Source organism: Simochromis diagramma, unplaced genomic scaffold (genome assembly GCF_900408965.1).
Source record: "Simochromis diagramma unplaced genomic scaffold, fSimDia1.1 OVJJ01000304.1, whole genome shotgun sequence".
Classification (NCBI taxonomy): Eukaryota; Metazoa; Chordata; class Actinopteri; order Cichliformes; family Cichlidae; genus Simochromis; species Simochromis diagramma.
Window position 1 is genome coordinate 5,404,376 of NW_024387030.1, and position 11,569 is coordinate 5,415,944.

The 11,569-nt window shown below is 37.2% G+C and overlaps 1 protein-coding gene across 3 annotated transcripts; it reads left to right on the plus strand.

Moving 5' to 3' along the window:
• Positions 1 to 866: 866 nt before the first annotated feature.
• slc18b1 (solute carrier family 18 member B1) lies at positions 867 to 7,634 on the plus strand. Of its 3 annotated transcripts, none has more exons than XM_040041707.1 (14): positions 867 to 1,067; positions 1,278 to 1,417; positions 2,258 to 2,353; positions 2,457 to 2,530; positions 3,499 to 3,646; positions 3,819 to 3,975; positions 4,092 to 4,228; positions 4,322 to 4,423; positions 4,503 to 4,594; positions 5,907 to 6,002; positions 6,131 to 6,205; positions 6,288 to 6,381; positions 6,452 to 6,501; positions 6,629 to 7,634. In XM_040041707.1, exons 1-14 carry the CDS (start codon positions 905 to 907, stop codon positions 6,675 to 6,677), a joined length of 1,473 nt encoding a protein of 490 aa, XP_039897641.1. In that variant the 5' UTR covers positions 867 to 904; the 3' UTR covers positions 6,678 to 7,634. The 3 variants fall into 3 exon arrangements, with proteins under 3 accessions (XP_039897641.1, XP_039897642.1, XP_039897640.1); XM_040041706.1 differs by having other exon boundaries at positions 870 to 1,067; positions 1,266 to 1,417; XM_040041708.1 differs by lacking the exon at positions 4,322 to 4,423 and having other exon boundaries at positions 868 to 1,067; positions 1,266 to 1,417.
• The last annotated feature ends 3,935 nt before the right edge of the window (positions 7,635 to 11,569 follow it).

Sequence of the window (11,569 nt, forward strand, 5' to 3'; positions counted from 1 at the left end):
ATTTTATTTCTTTTTCTTTTTCATATTAGATCTTTTACTAACTAATGCAATGGAAGTGATTGCAAAAGACCCCTCTTCACTTTCCATTAAATGTGAGAGAAATATTAATGCAATTGTAGATATAAAACATTTAAATTTGTTTATTTACTTTTACATTTACATTACATTTCGCAGAGAATCACTAATTAATCTAAAACGCATGTCTTTGGACTGAGGGAAAAACCTGGACTGAGGGAGAAAGACATAGAGCATATGGAAACTCCACACAGAAGGGTTCCCGGCTAGTGGCTTCAAACCCAGGATCTTCTTGCTGAGAGGCCAAGGAGTAACCTCCATGTTGTGCTTTGATAAGCTCCATCAAATTAAATAAATAGGGATCTAGCCTAAAACAAAAACACAACTTACCTTTAAAATACATTATAGTTGTGGTTATAGTCATTGTTGTAGGCAATAGCATCAAGCTACAGTTTACATTAAAAAAGTACGCATATTTATGTTTTAAAGGGGTCTTTAAAAATGTTAAAAGGTACAAGCAATTTGCTGTCAGATTCATCAGTATTAGCATCAGAGATCAACTGTAGTCAGAGATTTTAGCATAAACCTAAGTAATGCTTAACATAAAGGTTTGTTTGTATATATTTAAACTACATTTATAGATTTTTTTCATTTTCTGTTAAAACTTTGTTTGGCCATCATAAAAAAAAACATTCATTGAGTTTCTACCAGAGCCCTGGATTGGTACTTAATATTACTAGTACTTTAATTGTGCGACGACTATTACAATTCGAGTTTCCAATAAAATAGCAGTTTAATATGTCGAACTGCGGAGGGCAGTAATGGGATGGGACTAAGTTATTACTAAGAAGAAGAAGAAGTCTGGAAGTGCTGCGGGTAGACCCTGCACATGACTGTAGTCGCTTGTAGCGGAGGAGGCTGTCAGAGGGATTTACTTCGCGGCTGGTGCTGTCAGGATTTACCCTATGCTTTTTCATTTGTTCTGTCATCGTCTGCATTTCTCAGCCGCTGGATGTTAAAAATGGACCAGAATCCCGATCTTCCGGCGACAGGTTTGTGAGCTTTGTACGCTGTGTAAAAAAATTAATCAATAAAATAAAACTGTTGGCAGTCACTCAGCTCAATATAGCTGCCTTCTCTTGCCTTTATTCCCTTACCACTGCGATAATTTTAACCACGAACTTTATGTTCTTTCAACTCAGCGTGGCCTAATCTCATTATTCATGTTTCTCTTCCCGTTTTCTCTTCAGATAACAACACAGATAACAACACCACAGCTGAATCAACAGATCCTCCTCACAGGTTCACAAGAAAAGAGATTCTCACCTTAATATCAATGGCGTCTGTCAACTTTGGCTCTATGATTTGCTACTCAATATTGGGCCCATTTTTTCCCACCGAGGTAAGCTCAAGGAAGCCAGCATCATAGGGTACAAATCACATGTTACAGCACAAGAGGTTAAAGGTTCAAGATAATAAAAACTTTAAAAAACTTAGCTTATGAATGCAGCTTTTGACTGAAGAAATAAAACACGTTCTCTCATACATGCAAGTCATATATCTGCAAGCAAATCTTTTCTTGCAGTAGGAAACGTATTTGTGCTCCCATGTAGTTGTACAGTTCACAGATTATGCTATTGTTTACCTTAAGAACTCAGTAATGTCTTCTGAAGGCAATGAATGAGTAGTCATGCGCTACCAACAGACATCCTCCCTGAAGGCCAGTGAAGACTGGCTCTTTTGTAATCAGCCGTTCAACTTAAGGTCTGTCATGAGCTAGAAATGCAAATGTCTGAAAAGAGTGGCACAACAAGCTGGTTAGTTAAAAAGACATTTGTCACCTTAACATCATAATGCCTACTTTATCATATTTGATACATGTGCGGGGGGACATTTGATACATCATCAGTGTGATTTCTTTTCTTTTCCTCCTCAAAAAAATCTAAAATAAATTACACAATACAGTTTTAAGCAATGAATTAAATGCATTAAATAAATAAAAATACCAGATGTAGCAAATGTAATAAAAATTAAAACTCAAATATGTTACGTATTTAATTTGTCAGGAGGTTCAATAAACGCTCGATTGTTTAAAAAAAAAAAGTTGAATTTCATGTCAGGGTTATTCATATATTTATAGTTTATACGTTATTTTTGAGATTCACTTCTCATTATCCTTGTTGTTTTTGTTGCTGTTATGTAAATCCCCTAATTTTATCTGTTGTCCTGTTTTGATATTTAGGCAGTGAAGAAAGGAGCCAGTCAGACTGTAGTTGGTCTCATATTTGGGTGTTATGCTGTCTCCAATCTAATTGGTTCATTGGTACTGGGAAAATATGTAAGTATGGTGTTTGATTTCATGCCATATGCATGGCAATTTGCAGCACAGGTGTAACCAGAGAGTCTGTAACAGTGCAGCTGACCCATTCTTTGTGTATCAGATTGTCCAGATTGGTGCAAAGTTCATGCTTATTGCAGGACTTTTTGTATCATCGTGCTGCACTATTATATTTGGGTAAGTGATCTGTGTTTCGTATTATGATAATATTATGCTAAAAATAATAACTATGATAAAGATGAAGCTGGAAAAAACATTTTCTCGTTATTATTTCTCACAGATGTTTATTAATGTAACAAACAATATTTTTTGTGCTGAATGAACAGAATGAAAACACATTAGCCACAATGTTTAGTACAGAGTTGTGTATTTAGTGTTATCCCCATATACATGTTGGGCTGCTGTAAATATTCATCACTGTAACAAGTTTTTATTAATCCACAGGAGAAAATAGATCCAAACTTGTGTAGGCAAATTTTCTAAACACTACTGTGCCACGCCGCTTAAGAAGGAGTCCAGGAATTCACCGATAATTAAAGTACACAGTTATAATCCAGTATAACAGCTCTCAAGCAGGCAGATTGTGGACCCAAATCTAAGACTCAGGAAGCAAGGCATAACAAACTAGGACAAACTGTGACAATATAACAAAGTTCAAGGGGAAAGATAATGACATAACATAGCAAGGGGAGAAGTAACAGGTGGAAAGAGAGATTTAATCACCAATCACCAAGAAAATAAAAACAAATACAGAAATAAGAACGGAGGAACGGAATCAAAAGTGGATTAACTAAATTAACCTAAAGAACTGAAGCTAAGAACCGAGGGCATATAATAACAATATAAGGAACGTCAGGAAATAAATAGGACATGTAAAAACAAAGAAATAACAATGTGACTAGAAAGCTAGAATACAGTAAAAATAGCAAGAATACAGAACCCTAATCCAAATATAGCCCAAAATACAAAATGAGAAAAACCGTAAAGTGAAAAACTAAAAACTACGAGTTTAAGACCCAGAGACCATGGCACAATCACCTTTGTTTCAGATCACACGCAGTTCCTCTGAGCTTATTTATTTCATCTGCATTTCCTTTAATCTTTCTATTCTGTTTGACACTTGCTGGCGCTTGTTTCCTTTGCAGATTTCTTGATCGGGCTCCTGCAGGACCTATATTCATCAGTCTGTGCTTTATTGTGAGGTCGCTTGACGCTGTCGGCTTTGGAGCTGCTATGACATCTGCTTTCGCCATGACTGCAAAAATATTCCCAAACAATGTGGCAACTGTTCTGGTGAGGGTGGACAAACTTGTCAGACTGGCATGCTGTTTAGACATTAGAATCACGCGAAAACAGAACAACCGTTATAGGTTTAAGTTGTTATGTATCTCCAGAAAACAACTGGCTCTTGGCTATGATGTAAGAAATTCCCACAGTATAGTAATCTGGGTCACTACTGTTTTAGGGTAGTTTGGAGATTTTCACAGGACTCGGCCTTATCCTGGGACCACCACTGGGAGGGTGGCTCTACCAGTCTTTTGGTTACGAAGTCCCTTTTTTAAGTCTTGGATGCTTGCTGTTGATTATGGTTCCTTTCAACATTTACGTCCTGCCGTCCATTGGTATGTAAAACATAAGATTTGGGTGTATTATTTGTCCATTTGAAAATTGCCATTTTGTGTTTTTTCATTTTTCTCACATTATAACTGAGCCGTATTTTGTGCTTCCCTCCTCTCAGAGGCAGTCCCATCGAAGGATTCATTCTTTCGACTACTCACCCATGTGAAAACAATCCTGGTTTGCTACGTGGTATTCACTCTCAGTGCAGGTCTGGGCTTTTTGGATGCCACTTTGTCACTGTTTGCTATTAACAGGGTAATGATATCCTTTATAATCAAATTAGCTTACGTTTGGTAGAATTTTATGTGGATTGCATGAACAACTTTTTTTCCTATCCATCATCCTTAGTTCGGTCTCTCAAATGGCTCCGTGGGACTAATAATGCTTGGTTTATCTTTACCATATTGTCTGGCATCACCGCTGATTGGGTATTTCACAGATAAATATCCTGTATGTATCCAAGCAATCAAAATGATAAAATATAAATGAATATGTTGATTTTGAAATTAAATTTGATCTTGTGCACCAGGCCACTAGGATGGCGGTCTTGGTGACAGGTGGAATCGCTGCTACAATTGGCTTCTGTCTTCTTGGTCCCGCCCCTTTTCTTCACATCCAGAGGTTAGTGTGGGATTCAGGTAAAATTAACACTTCTGTATTTAAAAATGATGGACATTTTAAGAAAGATGTGTATCCCCCTCTGAGCCAAGAGTCATATCAGAGGAGAGATTGGAGTAGATTTTCCCAATCTCATTTTTACAGTAATGTAAACAGTCGCACCTGCCAGGAAACAGTCCCACTCTGAATAAAAATGTGATCTTACCATTTGAAGGTGTTTTAAACCTGCACTCTTTGTAATGGCCAGCAATAATATGTGGTTAAATATCCTCAACCAGACACTTTTGGTTGCCATCAACATGCTTCTGGGATCATTTTAGTTGCATTCTTGACCAGTTTATAGAGTTGAACTGGTTGGTTTCCTGGTATGGATCTGGCTTTCAGTTGTAGTCAACAAATGTTCAATAGGGTTGAGCTTAGGGCTTTAAAAAAGCTTAATGTTAGCTTCTTTATCTATTCCAAAACCAGTTTAGCATCATTGTCCTGCTGGAACACACAATTGTGTCCAAGTTTCAACGATACAGTTGTTGATTTGAATTAATGAATGAATTTGGAGGCACACTTATTAAAATAGCATATGTACATAATTGGCTCTGTGTAAATGAGGAAAAAACCTAAATGAATCCAAACGTGTGCACCCAATTTATATTTTTTCAAATTCATAAATATATATCTATACTATATATATCTATAGATATAAATATCTATACTGTACCATCATTCTGCCCTGGAAAAAGATAGTTAAAAGCCCTAAATTGCCATGACATTCATGCCCTTGAGTGTGGTTAAACGTCAAATCCCAATGTAAATCTTTACTTTGCAGTCATATGTTCATAAGATTTCATAGTATCTTACACCATTTCTTCTTTTTTTCTTCTTCTTTTGGCTGCTTCTTTTAGGGTTCACCACAGCAAATCGTCTGCTTCCATTTCAGCCTATCCGTAACATCTTCCTCTGTCACACCAGTCCTCCTGCAGTACACCCATGAACCTCTTCAGTGGTTTTCTTCTTTTCCTCCTGCCTGGCAGCTTTATTTTTAACATCCTTTGTCCAGTTTATCCACTATTCCTTTCACTATTTCTGTCACAAATCACCCCTGAAACTCATCTCCACCCACTCCCTCCTGACTGCATTCTTTTCTTCGCCTCTCTTGTGCACTGTGTTCCTTTCGATGATTAAGCCCAGATATTTAAACTTTATACCACTACTAGGGAGGTATTCAGTGGGACATATTGACAGCTTATACACTATTTCATCTCTTTGCCTTAAAAAGTCTAACTTCTGTATCTTTTTCTGTATTTCTGTTTTGGTTTAGTCACCTGTGGTTGCTGGTCGTCATGCTTGGTCTAATTGGGTTTTCTCTGGGTATGAGTGCAATCCCCATGTTCCCTGAGATCATCACATGTGCATAGTGAGTTGCTTCACATAATGCTCAACATTCATGAGCTGTATATTGTTTTGGGGTTTTCTTGTGGGTTTTCTTTTCATAAATACGGCTGGATGAAACAAATGTTCTGCAAATTTTGTTTTTCCTCATAGTGAAATAGGATTTGAAGAGGGGCTAAGTACACTTGGAATGGTGTCTGGGTTATTTGGTGCAGTGTGGTGCACTGGGTGAGTCCCTAATATATTTGTTTCCCGGCATTTTGCTTTTTAGCGCCTTGATGTTGTTTCTAATTTTGTGCTTGTTTTTAAGGATGTTTTATGGCCCCACTGTGGGAGGAATTATTGTTCAACATCTCAGCTTTGAATGGGCTGCTACAGTTCAAGGAGCGTTGGCATTTTTGGGTGTAAGTATCAGTGGCTGCAGCGTTTAGATATTTTATGTCAATACAATGTTAATGATCACTCTGTCCTCAGGCATTTCTCATCTTCATGTACTCTGTCTGTCAACGGACAAAACGACAAAGGTAGGCCTAAACTTTAAGTTAACATAATAATATTTGTCATTTCAACCACATAGAAAACTTTTTTAACCTTTGTGCTGTCTGCAGCAACAAAAACATGGTAACTCTTTTTTTAACGTTTAAATTTAAGGGTCCAAGAAAACAGCCAACAAGCAGATGAAAGAACCCCTCTCCTATGATCCTGTGTTCCAGCTCCAAGTTACACAACTCTTTAAACATCTTATCAGCCATTTTTTGTTATCAGGCTGATATTGTATTAATGTTGTGAGTCCTTTGGTTATTTATATGTGGTTCTAGGGCATGCGTTGTAGTAGGAACTACCAAACAGGTATTTTAAGTACTTTTGCAGGTATTTATAACTCTATAGCCTGCTTCTTATCAATGCAGTAACACTGTGTAATGTAAAATGGAGTGGGTCCAAAAATAATTTGGGGAGCAACACGGATATTAAAAATGAAACCAGAAGTTCACTACACGAACCCAGCTTGATTGTGATCTAAGTTAGAGCCCTGTGCAGGTAGAATCCACAGACACAGACTCCTGCCAAAGTATTTAAAACTGCCTGATAATAGTTTCTTCAACATTGCCACAATGACTCACACACAATGACACCAGCCACTTGGTTAGTAAGAGTGAGTTTTATAAACAGTGGTTTAATTGTAAAGCAGTGCAAGTGTACTGATTTAAGGTGGTGCATCTGAATGTAAGTGTTTCATATGGGTGTGTGAGTATGAATTTATTTACTATACTAAAACAGTGCAATTTACCTAATAATCACAAACTATTGCCGACCACAATTGTGCCTTTTGTAGAGATATTCATCGGATTTCTACATCAACATAATATCAACCAATATCAACATCTGATTACCTCATTCATAGAAATGTGAAGAAACCCATGTGATATAAGGATATCTTTGGAAAGATAAATTATACAGCTCATAATGAACCTTTCATACTGTACTAATTCTTCAAACAGGGAATTTATTGCAGATTTCACTGCAGTTAGAAATGTTGAATGTTTTGCCTTCTTTTCTGCCTGCATTATAGATTTATTTAACACTGATATTGAGATTTTTTTTCACTCACTGACAATTTAAGGGACTGCAAAGACTGATTATGAATAAAAAATGGAAATAAAACTATTAATTAATTGTTTTTGTTGTAGAGAAATGAATATATATATATATATAAATTCTAGCTCTCTTACAGGGTAATCAAGTAGAATTACAATATGACATAAGTTTTCTTACATGGATAAGTTATTCAAAAAAACAAAATTACAAAAAATATGCTCATCAACTTTACATAATTACAATAATTTTGTTTTTCCCAATTCAGCTTTTTAACTTTTCAGTACTAAAAATATATCACAGTAATAATAATAATATCACAGCAGCACCACGGTGAATGGTCAATTCATCAGAGACATAAAGAGAAACAACCTATGAATGGAACAGAAAGGTAGGACAGTTGAATAAGTGTGAAATAAGGCTGCGGCTGAGCTTTAAATTACACTGGATGCTTACTACCTGCTGAACAGGGGCAGAATCTGTTTCCACGTGGATCCCTGAAGAGTCAAGAAGAGTCTGACAAGGAAAAAAGGACATTATTTAATTCTTGTAGCAGCAATTTTAGAGGGCAGACACCACTGCAATCCTTGCGTATCTTAGCAACATTAAAATTAATTGGAAACATTACAAAATCTTGCCGTCTGTAGCCTAAAAAATGAAGCACCTTTTAGAAGATAACCGACAGGACTGAACCCACCTAAAAGTATAAGAAAAAACATCAAGAATTGAAACTGCAGTAATATTTTATTACAATTGCCAGGAGTCCATCTGTGTTTCTGTTCATAGCATACATGCTGCACAGTGCTGAAAGGACTTGGCCCATGTTGTACGTGGCGCAGTTAAAATCTTCATAACTTTTTGCATTCATTAAACGACTCGGCTTTTCTCCCATTTCCCAATATGCTTGATTAATGCGAAATAAAGCGTATTCTGCCTTTCTGTTGTACAGTACATTCATACAGTATATTCAACGTAACTCCGTTTTCTGTAGGGGAATGTACTGCCTCAAGTGCCTTTAATTTGGCTTCTAACGCAATGATATTCTTGTTAGCTGCCTTCTTTTTAAAGGAAGCGTAAGAAATTGTCCTCCCCCTTAAGTATGCCTTCATAGCATCCCACCAAGTAGCCAATGTAGTGTCCTCTCGATTATTTGCCTGTTTGTAAAATTGTATTTCATCTCTTATCAATTTAATAAACCCAGAGTCTTTAATTAAGGACACATTTAAAATGCCATCTGCGGCTTTGAGGAATCTGTAAAATATTTCCAAGACATAGAAAAATTGGCACATGGTCCGAGAATGCTATATTACCAATACTTGAATCTATAAGAGTTATTCACTAAGGCTTCAGAAATAAGAAAGTAGTCGATTCTAGTATAAACATTATGAGGCGGAGAGTAAAAGGAATATTCCCTGCCTTCTGGATGCATTGTCCGCCAAATATCATTCAGACCTAAATCTGAGGTCATCTGCCTTATGGCAACTACAGATTTACTCTCTGTGCCTCTCATAGGAAGTGATCTATCTAGGTCTTGATTCAGTATTTGATTAAAATCTCCTCCTATACCACTATTTGTGCACCTTCTAATTCCAAAAGATACTGTGACAGGTTATGAAAAAAGGCGAGTATGTCCGCATTAGGTGCATAGATATTACATGAAATTATTGGTGTGTCTAGTAGTTGTCCATAAACCGATATAAATCTACCTCCCTTATCTGTTATTACTTTTGTTTCAGTAAAGCTAACTGCTTTATGAATCAGAACCGACACTCCCCTACTTTTACCAGTTCCAGGACTGGAAAAGACTTTACCTACCCAGGAACATTTAAGTTTTAAGGCTTCTGACTTACACATGTGCATTTCTTGAATAAAGGCTATATCAACTCTTGATAACTTTAGATATGTTAATATTTTCTTCCTCTTAATCCCGTTATTCAACCCCTTAAAATTCCAGCTGGCTATTTTGAAATCTGTCTGTCTATCCATGTTATATGTTGTCTCCTTGACCTGGAGACAACATATAAGATGACACCGCCATAGACCTCAACCAGCAGGCTTTGTGTTACCTGTTTCTTTATACAGGAGCATGTAGGGGTGGACTGCCTTTTTATTTGATTACCCTTTTCTCATGTTTTTCTTAGTTAGGGACTAGTTTGGGACGTGATACTTACTGTAACACTTGCTCCATCCTGGTTTAATCCAAACCCAGAAGCTTTGACCTTGAAAGTGTTTGCCCATGTAAAGCACACAGGCTATTTACCATAAAGAAAATAGTCAGGAGAAACGTTCTGCGAGTCTGCTTCCAATACCTTCGGTGAAAAGTGTTTTAAACAGTCTTTGGACTGTGAAATGTGATCGCAGCGAGAATCCTCCTCAGCTTGCAAAAGTTTAAAGACTGAAAACACGCATCAAAGGTAGTGTAGTATTTATAAAACTTTCAGCAATAGAACGTTCATGAAAGCCGGACTGAAACAAACAACAGCATTAATGATGGTATGGGGGGCTGGTGGTTAGCGTAGATTTGGGCTGGAAGGATGGTGAAGCTGCAGATTAGATAAAAGAACTGTATAGGGTCCAGTCGAGTGCGCAAAGAGCAGAGACATGCAACGACGCATGTACAAAATACAGGCTCAGGAAGCAGTGAGGCATTTGACTTATTGTCAGTTTAACACGTGCAAGAGGGACTGGTACAGAGTGAAATGAGAACAGCGTGTCCTCCGAGACCCTGGGGCTAGATAGTGACATATACGGACAAACCCAGGACTACATAAAGTGGCAGTGTGCATAAATGCAAAAAAAACAAGACAAAACAGTGCAAAACTGACAGAACAGGACAAACTCAGACAGGGGTGGACACCCTTATATTATGGTCTGGCCACCTAGAAAGGCCATAACACTAACTAAATGAAAATGAAAACTAGACTTATAACTGGCTGGTGTCCTTACCAGTGACCTTGGGTCTGAACTGTAGGCTCCTCTTTCCAGGTGTTCGTACTGCCTGAGTGGGACCAAGAGGTGCTGTCTTGCCTCTTTTGGGTTTTCGCATGTTTCTGGCTCAACAGGCAAGTATCCACTTCTTGACGTTCGTTGTTGGTTGCAAACCCTTGAGGTTTTTGGGCTCATTTGGGTTCTCAACACTGGGTGACTTTGATGGGAGTGAAAGCATCTCACACACCTAAATCACCACACTACCTGCTTTGTTTCAGTTTTTTTTTTTTTATCCTTGTTAACATGTTTGGGTACTGGGTTTAACCTGTAATGCATTTTGTGCTCCAAAAGCTGTTATTTTGTGCAGCTGTGCTCCAAAAGCTGAGGGCATGACCTTTTTATCATTAGATTGTGCCACACCAGTCAACTAGAGAGAAAAGCTTTGAGTTTGATTTGGTGTTTGTGCAGGCACTCAGGAGAAAAAGTCATGATGTTTCTTGTGTTTGTCATGTTAGTATCTCAGTGCTTGTCAATCACAGTCAACATGCCTCAGAAAAATTATGGTTTTTAAATGGTTCTCAGATGTCTTCATGGTTCTTTAAAGAACCATCATATGTGCAAAGAACCTTTCATTGTTGTGATGGTTTCTTCAGCTATTACAAATGTTCTGTAAGAAACAAACGGTTCTTCATCCTTAGCAATCTAAGTTTGATGGTGTAAATGGCATAATATTTATTCACTATAATGAGGCGTGTGAATTATACTGTGTGTTTTCTTTGTGTGCATGTGTTGGGGCGAAGGGGGGTGGGATACCTGGCAATTACCCTTTAAGAGAACAGGGTAGGAAACTGAATATTCAATAAAAGTTAGAAATATTGGCAAACAATAGACACAAACACACTCAAATACCTTACTTTAGTTTTAAATTTTAATAAGCATTACATTTTCTACTCCAAGGCATTACTTTTGAGATTATTATGATTTTTGAAAATATAGCATAATGATAATACTAGTTATTGTAAACTTTACAAACCAACCAGCAGTATGTAAAGTCAAATTAGAAGAGACAGT